The 18305-nt window shown below is 36.8% G+C and overlaps 1 protein-coding gene across 2 annotated transcripts; it reads right to left on the reverse strand.

Annotated features, from left to right (window-relative positions):
• Positions 1-631: 631 nt before the first annotated feature.
• Positions 632-18093, reverse strand: LOC107798449 (uncharacterized protein At5g03900, chloroplastic-like). 2 transcript variants are annotated; one of them, XR_012698070.1, is made up of 13 exons: positions 17467-18083; positions 12257-12364; positions 12060-12160; positions 11848-11928; positions 9260-9332; positions 9110-9175; positions 7351-7437; positions 6928-6993; positions 3561-3703; positions 3387-3473; positions 2249-3302; positions 1928-2071; positions 632-1148 (listed from the first exon to the last, which is right to left on the reverse strand). XR_012698070.1 is itself a non-coding variant. In XM_075228123.1 (13 exons), the coding sequence occupies exons 1-13, from the start codon at positions 17842-17844 to the stop codon at positions 1005-1007; spliced, it is 1542 nt and encodes a 513-aa protein (XP_075084224.1). In that variant the 5' UTR covers positions 17845-18093; the 3' UTR covers positions 632-1004. The 2 variants fall into 2 exon arrangements, 1 of the variants encoding a protein (XP_075084224.1); XM_075228123.1 differs by having other exon boundaries at positions 3239-3302; positions 17467-18093.
• Between the last annotated feature and the right edge of the window lie 212 nt (positions 18094-18305).

The following is an 18305-nucleotide window of genomic DNA, read 5'->3' on the forward strand; positions in this document are numbered from 1 at the left end:
TAGAAAAGTCAACAGAAAGTCAACTCGAGCCCACATGGTTGAAATCCGAAATTAAAACCAAATCCTGATGACTCATTCACCCCCGAGCTCAAATATGTGATTTGCATCAAAATCGGACTTTAAATCAAGGTCTAAATCTTTAGAATTAGTTCTCTCAAGTATAAACCCAAAGCCTCAATTTCTACACTTTGAACTTCTATATTTAGGGTAAAAATTTGTAGGAAATCATGATAATTAATCAAAACTACGTTAGAATTACTAACCTTTGAAAGTTGGAATGAAAATCCTCCCAACAATGCCTCTTTACGAAGTCTAGGTCTCAAAATGGAGAAAAAATAACTAACCTCGAAGCCCTTTACTTTTCCAGATGCAAAAATGCAATCACAGGTGCGACACAGCAAAAGTGACAAAATGGTCCGCAGATGCAATCCATGCAAATATCGCAGATGCGACCAAGCTCTCGCAGATGCGACCAAGCTTCTGCAACCAACCCTCTGCAGGTGCCACCTCCCAAGGTCTCGAATAAAAAAAACGGAGTGCTAAGAATAGTTCGTCGTTAATTGTTCATCGTTAATTACACTATCCCCTATATCGTGGTTTTGCATGGAATAGTATGAGCATTGTTCAGTGCTTTCAGAAAATATTCAATTAATTGTGTCTAGAAAAATGTTTTCTAATTCAACATACAGAATAACCACACCTAACATCTTAATGAACTAAATGTCATGCCGAGGCTAATTTTATCGTGAAAACCAGCCCTTTGTAGTAGACAATATGTTACACTGAGTACACAACTTGTAAATTCTTAATAAACTACTCTATTGAATCTTGTGGTTCTCAGATCTGGATTTATGTTTTGATTGCATCAAAATCTACTGTTTGGAATGCTCCAATTCTCCTCAGAGCATGTTGCTGCTGGAGTCGATGAAAGGCATAATTTATCCGAGTCTTTGTGTATGGAACTCAAGAATTTACAGGACAAAAGAATCTTCAAGTAACAACATCTATTCGGACTTCTCAATTTCTCGGAATCTCTGCTCCCATTGTTGTGCATCATAATCTTGCTCGTATAAGTCCTTGTCTGTACTGTAAACAATTCGATCTTGGCCAATAAAAGTCCTCTGTGCCATATCCCGGGCACTCAGAAGCTGAAAATTATAGAAATAGTTAAGATAGTTGGGAGCTATTGAAAATAGGCATGCCTAGATGTTAGTAGCAAATGTTGTGAACATAATCAAGCATCACAAGTATTGCCTTGTCAAGTAAGGCCTGACAAAATCCTAAAATACCAGATATAAATCTTATAGAAACTCAAATATTGGATTGTTTAGCGTGGTAGAAGATTGTATAATCATCATAACCCCCCCCCCCCCCAACACACACACACACACCAAAAAGAAAAAGGATCTAGTGTTCACTTCTTGCCAAATTAAGAGGTCCCCTCTACTTTTTCCTTTCCACTTGCAGAGTTACATGTTAAATATCCAAATAATACTTCAGACTATAACCAAGTATAAACAACTTCGCCAGCCACATATTGCTTTACCAGCATTTTCTTAAGTTTTCTTTAGCAACATGTAGCATTTACTAAAGATTGTGCATGGCACTCCTTCCAAGAAGCATTCTCATATGGGATTTGATTTAACGAACTCATAACCCAATAGACGTTTCAAGTAAAGATGTATGGCAGCTGCCTCCATTAACTTAAGGTAGGATGATAGGACCACAGAATAACATAATCATGCAATCCAAGTTCTAAACACCTTCTCACCCGCCCCCACGCCCCCCCAAAAAAACAATTAATTATGTATAGCTAGGTTTTCTTAGATATAGATGTTATTATTGTAAAATGTGCAATTTGAAGTGAGGAAACTGAAGTTCTGAAATGGGGAAAACATTAGCAAACTAAGCAGAAAACTATTCATACCTTTCGCTGCAGTGACAGGTCAGGCCGTTCAAGTGCTCGTGCATATTGTTCCCTTGTTTGATTTCTTCTTTCAATATCAGCATTTCTCTTTCGAACAAGAAACCATCGGATCAGGGGAATGGTGAAAAACGAGCCAGCATAAATCTGCCAAGTAATACCATACAGTTAAAAAATGAGTACTTTGAAATGCTTATTTACTTCCAAAAAACAAATGAATACATCCGAGTCACATTAAAGACTGCATGATATAAGAATCAATCAAGACATTTTGTTTGCAATTATTGTCTAGCGCTTGAGTTTACTATAATTAATCTACTTTACCTGAGGCCAAAATTCACAAATAGCAGATGATTTCAGGCTCGATCATGGTAAAATTTAAGTAATAACAATCAGGCAACCAGAGTAGTGAAATGTGAAAAGTGCAAAAGTCTGCAGGGGCAGAGGAATTAAAGCATGAGCTTTAACGAAGAAAGGCGCTTAAAAAAGAAGAAATGAAAAAATATATATGTAATGCAACAAAAAATGATTACAAACCCAAAAGATAACTATTTAGAAAAAAATAATTGAAATAACTAATATTACGTAAAATATTCAAAGTAAAAAGAAAGTCAATCAAGCTTAAAAACCATCTTAAGTTTTTTTATTTTTTATTTGTATGAGAAGATGTAATTTTATGTTTTCAAAACTAGTTTTCTTATACTAAAAGAATTAATCTCTTATTCCTTTCCTTTTATCAGCATTTAATTTCTTATTCCTAATAATTAAAAACTCATTAATAGCTTTTATTAAAAATTAATTTATTAGTTTGCCAGCTATATTTATTATAGCACTGCCGCTTAAAAACACAACCCATGGGTGATGAACCGCACACCTTAGCACCTTAGCGCAAACACTACAGCGCCACATAAGCAAGGGGAAGCTCATAATCTAGCTTTAACTGAGCTTCAACGTTTAAGTGCGCCTCAAATAAGCCTTTAACAAACTGCAAGCCATATTTCAAGATAATGTTTTCGCAGTTACCGAGTCACTTTACAACTAATCAAGCAGATCATCCAGTTCAAAAGAGTATTAAATTCTTGATGCACTAAATGACATTGAAAGAAAAAGAGCAAAATAACCAAATGAAGTAATCAGCTCCATGTTTTTTTATCACCCAAAAAGATGTCAAGAAGTCTTTATATGCTGTGATTGCATACAACATGAATGTTCTCAAGTGAGAACTAAACAGTTGCAGACGTGAATGATCTCAATACTTGGATGATATAATACACTAAAACAAGTTTTGCTCAGGAACGATACTACAGATGATACCTGAAGTAATGGAAATATCTCTGACACAAATGAGATGAAGCTACTTGGACTGACTGTCATGTTCCTTCAAAATACAGTTAAGTGATAGATGTAAGAAAAATGTAGAAGCAAAACTTGAAAAGTCTAAAGACCACATGGAGACCCATACTTCAACATGGTACCAAGAATAATGACTCCAAACAGATTGAGCCCACCCAATCCAATGACCAATGCCTTTTCTGATGAGCTTGTTTTACTGAAATGTAAACACCCATGTTAGAGAACTTAAAGTTAAATCCATAGGTGATGAATTCAAATCACCAACAACCAAGACAAATGATACCTAAATTGCCACTTCTTTTCTTGCAGAAATCTTTCCACCTGTCCAACCCAGTCAGTCCATCTTTTTCCTACGTACTCCTTCCTTCCACTTCTTTGTGGAGCAGCCGTACGCTGAAGAGATGGAAATCGGTACAGGATATTTCCCTGGAAAAAAAAATTATACGACAAGAACGTGAGAGAATAGTGGAGTGTAAAAAGATTATTGGGCCCGCAACATAGGGAAAGAGACATCAAAAGCTCCTCAACAACCACGGACTTATGCAAATAGCCCCCAGACCTACTTGCCTCAGTAGCCCTTCATATCACTTTACAACACAGCGCCCTATGTTGGTTGCTTGCATAAGAAACTATAAGAACATTTACATTAGGTCCCAAACTTCTATGCAAATGCCAGACACCTTGCAATATACACAATACGGCAAATCAACCACTACTTTTAATTTGATCATTGAAGTAAAGAGGTGCTCTTTGTATTCGAATGCAGAAAAAACCTTTAATAGACATCGAGAAAGAAAAAAGATGAGCTAAAATGAAACAAATGCTTACATCACCATGCATATTATAGCAGTGACTCTCTTTCATAGTCCCCTTTGTTGTTTCTTTTAGTTCAACATTTCTATTTTCATTTAAATTGTTGATGTCTAAATCCGGAATAAAAAAAATAGAAATGACTTCTTTATACCATATCTTGAGCTTTATTATCCAAACTAGTTTCTGGACACGTACGTTGCACGTATATCCCTGGTTAATTTGTACAAATTATTTAAATATCACTTAGAAAATAAAAGGTATTTGAGCTATAATTCAAGATAAAAAAAAATAGAAGTTTCATGTTCAAAATGATGAATGTTGATATTACATATTGAATATGCAGCAGAGGTTCCTGGAATTTTTGCATCACTTTACCTCCTCTTGATATCCAAATTTGAACAGAGAAATCTGAAAAATATCTTGAACCTTTCTCTTCTTTCTTCTTCTTATTTATCTTAGCTTTATTAGTCATAAAATAAATTTACTCAAGACCTCTAATGAATATGCCATGAATAGTTGTTCTTTACCCACTATATCTCTTCAATGTTCTCCATAATACTATACATTATTGTCATTTGATATGTTCCTTCTAAAATTTCTCTTCATAAAATATTCAAATTTCCTTGTTTCTACCTCTCTATGTACATGTCAATCACAAATTTATGTAATAATATTCCATATATATAATAATAGTCTGGACCTTTCTCTTTTGTTTCCATGGTTGTCATTTAAAGCAGTAGTACATGACATACATAGCCAGTAGCTTCATGATGTACGCATACAAGTAAGACTTTGTATATTCTTCTGGTTATTCAATGTTTAAAAAGAAGTGCATCACATAAATAGTGCTCTTTGTGTTGCTATTTACTCCTAAGTTATCTATGTATGGCATCCCAATCTAATGCATCCACAAAGTATTCAAAATTATGCTCCAATATAACCAATGTATTCTTCCAAAAGTGCTGATATACAACAAAAGTTTTTATCTTGAACTTGAGATCCAAAATTCACAATTTTTGCATGTTTTCATCTTTAGCAAATGCTACTTATGCTGCTAAATCGAAGACTGAATTGCATTCGCCTTTGGCATTTTCATTAGGGCCATTTTCCTCATGCTGCCTCGTTTTCCTATTCCACTTACATTAAATCTTTAGTTGTTCCTTTATCGTCTTCATTGACCATAATTGGTTAATTGGGGGGATAACTTTCATATTTCGAGTAATCTCCACTTGGTTCCATATGTACAAACACAAGGCGAACTCCTTCCGGGAAAAAATGCAAAAGAAATGTTGTAGCCTCCATTAAGGAATGTACAATATACCTATTGGGGTTGAGATGAGTTTTTCATGTGTGTGCTTTCCTAACTCTTTTTCTTTTTATTTTCACTACTTTTACCATAACCTAATTGTGTGGTCTCATACAAAAAATGAAAAGTCATAATAGAGAGCAAACGTGAAAAAGTACACAGAATGTCCAAGAAATAACTTTGAGATGAAATTGATCTGCGGAAGATACGATCATAAGGAGATAACAGTGATTTAGCCAGCAAGTTTAAGATGTAAAATAACATACTAAATTTGACCAAAGAGTTTTACGAAATGGAAAGAAGAGAAAAATTCAGAATATATATGGAAAAAATCACATAGAAAATTGCCTGACAAAGAATGATGATAGATTTAAAGTCCAGCCAGGTGGGAGACAAAGAGCTCCACTTTTGGTTCCTTTAAGAGAAGTTGCTTGTCTCGTTTTCTTTCTTTGATGAACATCCTTGTTCTATGTTGAAATCAGCAATACTTTGTGATTCTCATCATATTTTAAGAATTTTTAGAGTAGCCCAAGCATTCATGGTATATTGGTGCCCAAGAATCTACCACTTTTGGTTGTTATAAAATAGTACAAGTAGCAAACATGACTTTTCGTATTTCAAATGGAATATGGACAAAATAAACATCCCATGAATTTACTCTAGATGGGAATACAAAGAACACGGGAGTTTTCAAAGAATACCAAATACATTAAAGATTATATTTGATATATTAAAGAGACAGTATGGTGGCTGATGCAGTGTATAGTATTCAAATGTGAGGGAGTAATATTGATTTAAATGTGTATTTACATTCTTGTACAAAATATTAGAGGAGTAATGATTGATTGAAGGTTAAAAAGGTCAGTTAAGTTTTGGTAATTCAAGTTTGACATTAGGGTCTTCCCACTTTTAGTATAGTGTGATGATCTGTAGATTAGGAATAAGATTTGACTCACTTCGAAATTTGGAGGATATATTTAACCTTTTCAGATATCCCTTCAGGATCAACTTATGATAACCAATGCTCTTTCAAACAGCTCGAAATTATGATTCGGCTAGAGTTCAGGTCTGAATCTGAGATGAGTATGTTAAATTTTTGGCAGATTCTTTAGAATGTACAAGGTACCATATCCATGTCATAACCAATCAACACAAGTACCTTACATATTGGAGATTCCATGCAACAGAGTGAAGAGTCTAAATGAAACGGCTGGCAGAGGCAAGAGTGTTAATAAGGGTTTATTTGAAGTGAGGAGATAAAAGTTTAGTGGGTCAACTGACAAATTCACAGAAGTTTAATAACTTCTGATGTCTATCGCCCCGCTAGGTTTCAGAAAATGACACTGGAGACTTCACACAAGAAAATTCAGAAGCTAAAAATGATCCTCGAGATATCTTGAAGCCAAGGTTGCACTATCGCAGAGCACACCTAATCCTTTTATAAAGCCATGTGCACGGAAAAAGCCTTCATCCATAATAATCTGAAGTGAAAAATTCAAACAAATATATTACAGATAGAGCTTTTCCATACCTCCTCATCTACTTCTGGTTGACCATCAAACCGCAAAAGCACCGGAAGGATGTAGGACTCATCATCCTGTCAGGAAAAAACCACAGAGAGGTAATTCATAGGTCAATTCAGATCAGTTTTCAAGCCAAATTTTAAAGACATAAGCAAGTGCTAGACTAATCACCACAGTTCAAGAGCTAGATAATGGAGTGCAAAAAACACAGAAATAAAGCAAGAAAGACAATTAACAAGATATTAGGCACTGGATCATGAAAACATGAACCCTTGGGTTATCAAATGTTCAATGGATTTGAAAATAGTTTTCCTGAAAACGCCGTATAAACAAAAATTATAGCAAAACTTCTGCAGTGTCAGCAGAAAGAAAAAGCAAACAATAATGAAAAAGAAATCCAACATTTCGATCATGTACAGCCGATCAAGTACCGTTTTGTTAGGAGTCTCCACATCAAGAAAGGGAGCAAGTTCTTCAGCAGCAACAACGCCACCATTTGATGATATATATTGCCCTACCTGCAAAAAGTTTTTAGACAATGGTAACTACTACATATTACAAGAAATATCTGATTATAACATAAAAATGTAAAAGTTAGCGACTGTAGATATATTAAACTATTAAAATCAGAAAGTAAATAGCTCAAACATTGTACAAACATACCATTTCAATGACAAAGTAATGCCTCACACTGAGTGTCCCAAATGAAATCACTTGGTGAGTTAAGAAGAGTTCTTATTTGGTCATCAGAGTAGACACTTTCAAGCTATTAGCGTGTTTCTTCAGTATCATCTAAGGCTAGAAGTTCCATCGGATATTAAACATGGGGCTATGAGAAGTCACCAAATTCAACCCAATCTGTTTCTATTTTTCTAAACTAGGATACGAAAATCAGCAGATATCGGCACTACTAAAACTAGCAAAACAACACAACACTCAACGTGATTAGATGCCAAATTATTATTACTCCAAGATTGTGTTATGTTTTCCAATTGTCTATTGTTTTTAAATAGCTTGCAATAATAAAACACGTTGCAGGCATTTTTCTCATTATTCTTCTCTATTTTCTGCACCAACAGTTGCGGATCCCTTTCTTTGACTTCAAACTTCTTTGAGTGTCCTTTTAGTTTAGTATCAGAAATGAAGATCAACGTAACCATAAAGGCACTCAATAGACTAAATAAAAGTTTATAATTCCTTTTGAAGTAGCTCAGCAAAGGGCATTAAGCCACTAATTTATTGCATCCAAGATCCAATGATTGATAAAGTAAGAAGCCAATTTTCAGCCAATTATTCATTATGGAAAATCATACACCCATGATCCAATAGTCAACCAAATTTTAATTCATTCCCAGCCCGAAGAAAGAAAAAGTTAACAGTAAGCGCTGATAATCCTAAATAGCCACCATGCAAAAATGTACTTCCTCACTCTTTCTATTCATCGCTCAATTACCCAAGTAGAATCGTGAGACAATGAGAGGAGCATTGACATTCCCCCCCCCCCCCCCCAAAAAAAAGGGAATCGCACATCCCTCCCTTCAGAGTATTTCTCACCAAACTCAGATACAAAGGTATGACTACAAGTCACCTTCTTAGTTGTCTGTATGATAGACACTTAAAAAGATTGAAGCAACGATAACTTCATCCAGGATACCTACCCTCTTATCTAAACAAAATTACCGCAGTAATGTCCTGGGTGTTAATAAGGTATCTTTTTTTTTTTTTATAAGGTAGCTAGATAGGCAAAAAATTCATAAGTGCAAAAAGATGATGCTGTAAAGAAACAACTAAAATAAAACAACTGATTGTTGAAGAAAATGTTGTTATCCAAAACAATTAAAATAGAACATCTTAATATCTCATGCCATTTTAAGTGGGTAGAGACTAACCAACAACTAAAAAGCAAGCAAAGAGTTACCAGAAGCAGGAAGAAAAGAGGAAAACATAAAAGCAGACAAGTAATCACAATGTCAGCAATGAAATATTGAAAACGATAGACCGCTAGGCTTGGAGTTGTAGCTTAGTGGTTGCAACTCTATCCAACATGTGTAAAATTCTAATTCCACCGAAGGCCATCATCTTCCAGTTCCTCTCCCATGATTCACATGCCCAAGCCCACCCCCACCGCAGAAAAAAGATAAGGAAAAAAAAAAAAGCAACGGACCGCTAAATTCAGTGCTCAATTATTACCAACTTCCACCTCTCCTCTTCAATCTCTTGATTTGGATCACCATCACCAAATACAAAGGAGAAAACCTACAAATTGAGCAACAACTGTTAGTCATGTCAGAATCAGATGCAAATATAAAAGCATCTGCTCCAATGCCTTTTAACACATACAGATTCAATGAAGTTCATCCCACCACTTTCTTTGCGAACTCGTTGTCTCCTATAATAGTATGGATCCCAATACCTAAAAGAAACTTAGTAGATTAGAAAGGTGCCCAGTTCTATAATGAAGCTTCTAACCATGCTACATAATATTTCAAAATGGAAAAAGCATCATGCTCACTCATATGCGGGTCACTATCAAGTTATTCCATTGTTTCTAGGTCAGAACGTTAAAATGTGAGAAATAACTATATTTTTTCTAAACAGTTAAGCACTAAAAGCTCTTGCATGCAATACCTTAGAGCGAAAGATAGTACTTTTAGGACATTAGGCTCGCTGTTATGGTTACCAATCGATCAAGAAAAAAGGAAAAGATAAAACTGTCTTAGTGCTACTACTGTTACTTTTTCAAATGAATAAAGCTCCTTTTATTTAGATTAACTCAATTGTGACACTTGTTTCTGAGCATAGTCAGAATGAATTGGATCATGCCAAATGATACAACTGACCTCTTGAGATGTTGGGGTGGTGTGATAGGTGGTGTATGGCAGAAGAAATGGTGGCAGATGATCCCAGCCTGTATTTGATGGACAGTCTGGAATGAAAGGAACTCCAGATGTTTTGAGGAGAAAGGAAATCCATTCAGATAATAAAAATGAACTGTTTACTACTTTTTCTTTTTTGCTGTAAAAAATGCATGTATATGATAGTGAATCCATACTTGACATCATAGACTCCCTGTAAGTTTTAGTTGCAGGGGGGTTCTTATCTTTTTTTGTTTTTTCTTGGAGTATGTATTTTTGTCACTTCTAACTGCACAATCTTTGTGCTGTTCTTTTTATAAAATGTTACCATTCTCGAAAAAAAAAGATTCTACTCATCTTACTTATGTTTCTGCCTCAACCATCACTATGGGGTCTTGCGCAACTCAAAGGAACACTTAATCTGAAGTACCTGAACTCAAGGTTGGTTTATTATTATTTTTTTTAAATAACCGTGGTGTCCGTGTCAACTTGCGTGCACCCGACTAGTTCCACGAAGTACCTTCCACCTCCAACCAGCGCAGGTAACGAGTAACTCTGTCCACCAAACCTGAGACCTCATGGTTCTCAATCCACTTTACTGACCACTAGGCCACACCCTTGGGTGCAACTCAAGGTTGGTTTATTCTAAGCTCGCCTCCCTCAATGCAGGATTGTAATTTGTATTTTAATTGCTTAAGTTTGAGACTAAAACGAATACAGGGAGGTGAAACGCCACTCAAGCAGATACTAAGAAGCCAAGAAAGAAATGGCACAACGTGTTCCACACTACCATTGACAACCAGTTGGCCCTAGTTCTTCCCTTTGCTTGCCTTGAGAAGGACACTGGACTCGGGGCATTCACAACATATAATATGCTTTTGAAGATCAATAGTCGCTTGATCTTCACAGCTAGAAAACTGATAAAATAAGAAGGAACTAACCTAGAACATGTTTTTTGAGATGGTTCTGTATGAAAAAATCGCAGTTGATCTGTATCTTTTTTGAGTGCGTGTTTTACATCCATTTGTTGGAAGAAAAAAAACACTATATCTTGTTATTTTTGTGACAGTATAGGCCACCAACACCCCTGCTAAAAATCATCAAGACAAAGTAAAATAGATTCTGTTGTACCGCTAGGACAGACCACTAAGCAGCATCTGGGCCTAACTACTTTTTCTCATCCCTCATAAAACCCCTCAGCCTTCGAACAATGGTGCCAGCTCTTAGCCAGACCATGACCAATGCTGCTGCCACCAAAAAATTACTTCCCCCCACCCCCTCCTAGCTGTCTGTCCATAATATATCCTAGCTGACTGTAAAGAACTCAAACACCTCATTGTCTTGAGAATGAAAGCAGACTGGGGGTCTGAAAACAGTACATGAAAGAGAGCAATAGAGGGATTCAATCTATCAAAGCAAGCTTATAGGAAGAAGCAAAAGCCAGTGATGAAACTAGTAGATCTCAAGCAGCAGAGGTGGTGGCTCATAGCTACTAGTAAAAGAGTCAACAATAGGGCCATTTGTTTTCTCATTTTCTGGACGGATCTGTTGTAAAAACTAAAAAGTATAAACCAAGCTGGACAACACCAACAATAAGGAAAATAAATCCTACAAATAAGGTTGACTCAGGTGGGGTAATAAGTTAAATACCGAATAAAGGAAAAGAAAACACTAAATTTCTCATTCTGTTACAACTTATAAACATAACAAAAAAACCTTGGAATCAGTCGAAAGTACAAGGACATGAATGCTCAAAGGAGGCCAGCCCCCATGGTCTAGTCGTAAGAGCACAGCGCATGGTGTGTGGGATAGGCACACGCCACGGATTCAAACCTTGTTGCAGACAAAAGTCTGGTATTTAAGAAGAGAAGGGTAGAGGGGTGGGCCCATTATCCACACCGTGCTCCACTGCTCTTCGGGGATTGATCGGTTATCAGGAAAATAAAAAAGCTAATGTTCAGAGGAGACCATATGTGAGGCCCTTTATAAACTTCAAGAAGCAAAACAAATCCAAAAACAACTGCACCTAGAGCCACCTTGCTTCTTCCAAAATAATGCTCAAATTATAATTACCAGAATAAATCAGTTGGACTTAAGTAAAATGTGAAACCACTGTCATAAGATCTGCCTCGTCTTCCCCGATTGTCTTCTTCACTGTAAAGAAAGCAAATGTCAGAAACAAATGGCCCATTAGAAAGGAAACAATGATGATTTTAGAAAAATAATTATTTCAAGCAAAAGTAGGCAGAAAATGATTCCAAGACGTTTGGTATGTCTCCAGATACCTTCTACTAGAGAGGATAGCAATTATGGTTGTATAGACAATGACAATTGAAGCAATTAATGCTGTACCAAAGGAAACCCTCACTAAGTATTCACCTGCAAGCTGCAAAGTATCGAGACTCACTCAGAAGAGAACTATTATGGGTAAACCTATTCAAAATAACACGCACTGAAATCAACAATAAAAAAGGACTAATACCTTTGCTTTCTCCAGGAAAGGCTCAACCTTCATCCTAAATGATTTAGCGGTGAGATTTGAACGATAATCCTTAGGAAATACATAAAGGACATCACCTTCATCTGACACCTGCCAAAAACATATTAGCCAAAATCTCAATAAACAATCAAGAAGTGGAATAAATGCATTGCTCTTCAAGTCATCCATTAAAGGGTGATCAACTTCCAAAAGAAAGAAGTAAAAATTTCAATTTGTAAATTATATTCTACAAAATTTTAGAGGACTCACCCATAAAAATCTAATAGAGTCTTGAACAAAATTGTCAACAGACACAGCATACATTAACCTTGCGTTGGATCTTGTGAACTTTACAGTTACCAATGTCCATCACTCTTAAGCATATCGTTAATATCCTTCGTGTTAACCTTTTCTATTTTCTCTAAAAGGTTGATTTAATCAAACTAACGAAAACTTTACCTTGTTGCCAATTTAAGCTTCATGGGTAAAATGTGCTAATGGCAACAAAGGTCCTTCACTATTCATAAAAATGCAGTGACACTCTTAAAAAATTATATCTGACCATTACGTCCTCCAAATCTAATTGCTTGGCATTAATATCCTAATATAAATTTCTGGTTGAATCAACCTTCGGAAAGTCAAATATCTGGCTCACACAATGGAAATTATGATATTTTAGCTGAAGATCAATTAAAATCTTCACAAATTAAAAGAAAGAAAATGTAGAGGAAAATATGTGTTGCATTTATTTCTCTTTTCATTGTTCCCTATCCTTATCAAAAATAATATCTAATCGAAAAAAATTAACTAAGCCATTTGAGCTAGAGATTTTACTTTTAGAGGTTCTTTTGGCTGATATTCAATGTGATGACCATAGGCACTAAACAAGTAGAACTTGAAGGACCTGAGGTGGAACTCACTGTTTTTATGATGCACATCCTAAAATAGTTTAAGAACCTTTTTTTTTATGAAGTAATTTGTTTCATTAACGGCATCAAGAAGATGCATAAATTACAAAAGAGTGTAGTAATTGTGAGCTCCTTACAAATGTTTATACTAGTACTAGGGAGCTAACAAAATTCAAAAAACTATTGGGGGAGTCAATAGGGGAAAGATAAGCCCAGTTATACAAATACATGAAGCATCTGGCCTTGAGTTTGTGAGGAGAAGTTGATACTCCATCGAAACACCTGTTGTTTCTTTCATTCCAAATGCTCCAAAAAATAGCTGCTGGTATCATCTTCCATACTTTCCTGATGGTGCTATCAATTTTCCAGTAACTCCAAGACTCAAAAGCATCCCTGATATTATGTGACATGACCCATCTAAGCCCAAAGAGTGATATAAACATACTCCATAAATCTGTTGCAACAGGGCATTGAAGAAAAAGATGACTGTGAGTTTCTGCCTCCCTCTGACACATGTAGCATCTATTCACAATCTGAAAATTCCTCTTAGCTTAGTTGTCTTGTGTCAGACAAGCCTCATAAAGTGCAATCTAGTTGAAACAGATGACTTTGGGTGGCAACTTGATTTTCCATATTAACTTCCAAGGCCATTGGTTAGTTAATACATTATGAGTTCCTGCTAACTTGTAGGCTGCTTTGACTGAGTACTTTCCTGCATCTGAACTACCCCGTTTGAACTGGTCAGGTACTAGAGTGTTGCTTGAAAAATTGTTGAGTAATGAAAGAAGTCTGAGCAGATCCTCATATTCCCAATCTTGCAAGTTCCTTCTAAATGTTATGTTTCACGAGTTGCCCTCTCTGCACTGATGAACTATTGAGTCTGGATCAATAACCATTTGAAAAAGAGCAGGGTAGTCATTCCTTAGGGGTGTGTTGCCTAGCCATTTGTCCTTCCAGAATTTTATTTGTTGTCCATCTCCTACTGCGAAGTGGTGGTTTTGTGAGAACTCCTCCTAGAGTTTGCAGATGCTCCTCCAAACTCCAACTCCATGTGGTGCTCTAGATAGCTTGGTGCACCAGTGGCTTTGGGTTCCATGCTTGGCATTGACAACTTTCTTCCATAGGCTCTTCTCCTCTTGTGTATATCTCCATAGCCATTTCATCAGTAAGCATTTGTTGTGCAAAGCTAAGTCCCTGACCCCTAGTCCACCTTGGTGCTTTGGTAAGATAACTTTAGACCACTTTACCAGGTGAAACTTGTGACCATCTTTAGTCCCTTCCCATAGAAAGTTCCTTCTGATCTTGTTAAGCTGCTTCAGGACCTTACTAGGCATTGGAAAGAGTGACATCTGGTAGGTTGGGATGCTGTCTAGGACACTACTGATTAGAGTTAGTCTTCCACCCATAGACAAATACTGCAGCTGCCAAGAAGCAAGTTTCTTTTCAAATTTCTCAATGACCCCACTCCATATAGCTTCTGACCTGAACTTTGCCCCTAGTGGAAGTCCCAGGTAAGTAGTTGGTAAACATCCAGTATTGCAGCCTAAAATTCCAGCCAAGTCTTCTAAATAATGCACCTCATTAACAGGGTAGATTACACTTTTGAGCATGTTAATGCGAACTGCGAAGACCCGAAATAGCTTCAAATATAACAAGGGTTAGATTTAGATAGAGCACTTGATTTCTGTCTGCCCCACAGAAAATCAAGGTGTCATCTGCGTAGAGCAGATGAGAAATATTGACTGTGCTTCCTCTCCCAACATCAAAACCTTTCAACCATTGCAGCTGCTTAGCTTTATCCAACATCCTACTGAGTTCAGTTGATCCCATTTGCTAAGCAGGATGTTGGGAGTGATGAAAGTGGGTCTCCCTGTCTCAATCCCCTCTGTGGAGAGAAAAAACCAACTGGGCTCCTGTTGATTAGAATGGAGTACTTCACAGTGGAGATATTGAACTTGATCCATTTTAACCATCTTTCCCCAAATCCTATTTGCCTGAGAATGAAAATGAGGTAGGTCCAGTTCAGTTGATCAAAGGCTTTTTCTATGTCCAGCTTACATAGGATCCCTGCATCCCCTTGCTTTAACTGTCAATCAAGGACCTCGTTGGCTATTAGTGAAGCGTCTGTAATTTGCCTTCCTTGTATGAATGCATTCTGTTGATTTGAGACCAATTTTTCCATTACTTTCTTCAACCTTTCAGCTAGGACTTTAGCTATGATCTTGTACACACTGCCAATTAGACTAATTGGTCTGTAGTTCCTTAGCTCCATTGCCCCTTTCTTTTTAGGAATGAGCGCAATGAAGAATGCATTACACGACCTATCCATCCAACAATGCTGGTGATAGTAACTCATAGCTGCAAGTATGTCATGTTTAATGAACTCCCATGAGTGCTGGTAAAAAGCCATTGTGTACCCGTCGGGTCCTGGTGCTTTGTCAGGAGCACTAGAGTTAATTGTTGCAAGAACCTCCTCTTCAGTGAAAGATGCCTCCAACCCCTCATTTTCTTCTTCTGTAATGGTTGCAATTTCTTCAAAATTAGCAGATGGCCTCCAACTTTCCTACTCAATGTACAAGTTTTCATGAAAATCCAGTGTCTCCTGCTTTATCTGCTCCCTATCTTCTATGATCTCATCCCCGACCATGAGTTTGTCTATGCAATTGCTTCTTCTATGAGAGTTGGCAGTCTTCTGGAAGTATTTGGTGTTTCTGTCCCCTTCTTTAAGCCAAAGACACCTTGATTTTTGCCTCCACGAAATTTCTTCTGCTTTGGCTAATTGTTGCAGTTCTATTCTTATACTGACCATTTGATTCGCCTCAGATAAAGTCAATTGTCTGTCTTCTGCAGCCTATTCTAGTGCCATTAGCTCCTCTAGTACCCTGTTTTTCCTGGTTTCCACCTTCCCAAACTCTTCCCTGTTCCAGGTAGTGATATCCTTCTTTAGGCTTTTTAGCTTTTGCATAAGGATAAAATCAGCTCTACCAGTGAATGTGTAATTTTGTGCCACCAGCTCTTTAGTTTGCCTAGAAATCCTTCTGATTGAAGCCACATGTTTTCAAACTTAAAGAAGAAAGGGGTTGCATCCCAGTCACCACTCTCCAAAATAATTGGTCTATGATCTGAAATCACCTTAGGCAAGGCAATCTGTCTCACAGCATTAAAAGAGTCATTCCAATCATTGGAGATAAGGAATTTGTCAATTCTCGAGGCTTGCAAACAATTGTCTCCTTTAGACCAGGTATATTGGGCCCCGCGTAAAGGTAAATCAATAACATCTAGGTCCTGAATAATTTCAGATAACAACTTCATTGCCTTTGATCTTCTGGTACAATTCAGCCTCTCACTCTCAAACCTAACAACATTGAAGTCACCTCACACTACCCAGTGATCTTCCCAAAGTCCCCTTATTCCTGCAATCTCACTCCACATTACTTCTCTCTCTGGATTGTTATGTGGTCCATAGATTCCTGTGAAGCACCATCTGAATACTTCAGTTGTCTCAAGCTCAGTGGATCCATTTGTTAAATTTATAATACAACTACAGTCAACCCTCTCTATAACAGCATCCCTATAAATCAGTCATTCACTATAAAAGTCAAGTTTTCTCGGAACCAAACTTTTATGTATGTCATAACATATGTCCTTTATAACATCACTTCACTATAGCATCCAAAAAATATTAGAACAAACGCGGCTTTTATAGAGAGGTTTGACTATATATTAGGTGATTCTATTACTGCTCTTTCAGGTCTATCATTTATTTGAATCATCCGTAATAAATAAATAAATAAATAAATATAAGGACTACCAGCGCCCAACAGGTTGAATTTGGAGGGTATAGGAAACTCATTGTAAAGGGATAACATGGCACTCAAAATACTTGGTGGAGCTTTTATGCTATTTAAGTTTATAAATATATCCAAATTTGGCAACTTTAGTAGTATTCTTTCAGTTTTACCATGTCTTGAATCTTCCATAGTCCATACTGTCCAGTAACCACTTACATTAACACATGTATGATACCTCCACTGAGTGGTAAGAAATCCGGTCTCGTTCTGGAGAGGTTGAGTTATTTTCAACAGAACAGCGTGGAGGTTGAGATTAGACAAAAGGAAATTGTGTAGTCACTTCAAACAAACACAATACAATAACACAAACAATCAATTGACGAAACCCCCAATAATTTTCACAAACTAAGCAATTGATTTTACACATTAAAAAAAATACTATTCACAAGTCAAACACAACACAACAACACAGCGAAAAGTAGGGGTCGGGCAAAAAAAAAGATGAAAATATCACCTCCAAGAAGCCATTAGTATCAGTAGCGAGAGCTTGGAGAGCTTTCTGAGCTTGAGACAACTGAAGGCCAGCTTTACTAGCAACATCCCCAACTGTAACCCTCTTTCCCAATGCATCCACTGCGTCCATTGCCCTCTTCCGTACATCTGACGGCAGCTTATCGCTCTCCACAATCCCTCCAGCCTTAACCTCAACATCAACACTACAATGAACTGATGAACTCCTCCTTATATTATGCCTTAAAATCAGGTTTTTGCTGAAAGACCCAGAGTGTATTCTTGAAGGTTTTAGGATAAAGCAAGAGGGTTTTCGAGGGAATGCAATGGATTGAGTCTTGGTGGGTCTCACTGTGAAGAAGCATGTGGAAATGGCTGCCATTGACTATCAATTCTTCTTTTATCTTCCTAATCAAGATTTTCCCATGGGAAGTGGGGGAAAAGGGGGGATTTTTCTTTTGGAATTTGCTTGGTGAAGAAGAAGCCACTGCTCAGGAAAGCGGGAGGATGAATTGGTTGGATTGGTGTCGTTTGTTTTGTGAGGGAAGGAAAGGAGAGGAAACTTGCGCAAGTTGTTTGGTTACAAGAGATAAAATGCGAGTATTTCATTGACATAATTACCTTTAGGGTCGGATAAGGCTAGTAATCCCGAAATAGAACATGAGATTGTATGTATTTTATATTTAGTTATATGCATTAGTTAATTTTGAAATAAATTTTATATCACAATGGTGAGATTAGCTATCCGGATAGAAGTAGGGATAGCTAAACGCTTGTTTATCCCAATAATGAACCAAATGGTCAAAATATTACTCGGTTTAGTCTCTATTTAGTGGGTGTTTG

Source organism: Nicotiana tabacum, chromosome 13 (genome assembly GCF_000715075.1).
Source record: "Nicotiana tabacum cultivar K326 chromosome 13, ASM71507v2, whole genome shotgun sequence".
Taxonomy (NCBI): Eukaryota; Viridiplantae; Streptophyta; class Magnoliopsida; order Solanales; family Solanaceae; genus Nicotiana; species Nicotiana tabacum.

What these genes read in the sequence shown, in the direction of transcription:
- LOC107798449 (XM_075228123.1), bottom strand. Translation starts at nt 17,844, where the DNA reads ATGGCAGCCATTTCCACATGCTTCTTCACAGTGAGACCCACCAAGACT. An exon ending in GCTATCCTCTCTAGTAGAAG is followed by an intron (nt 11,929 to 12,059) that starts GTATCTGGAGAC and finishes CTTTCTTTACAG; the next exon opens with TGAAGAAGACAATCGGGGAA. An exon ending in GAAAAGAAGTGGCAATTTAG is followed by an intron (nt 3,474 to 3,560) that starts GTATCATTTGTC and finishes TTTACATTTCAG; the next exon opens with TAAAACAAGCTCATCAGAAA.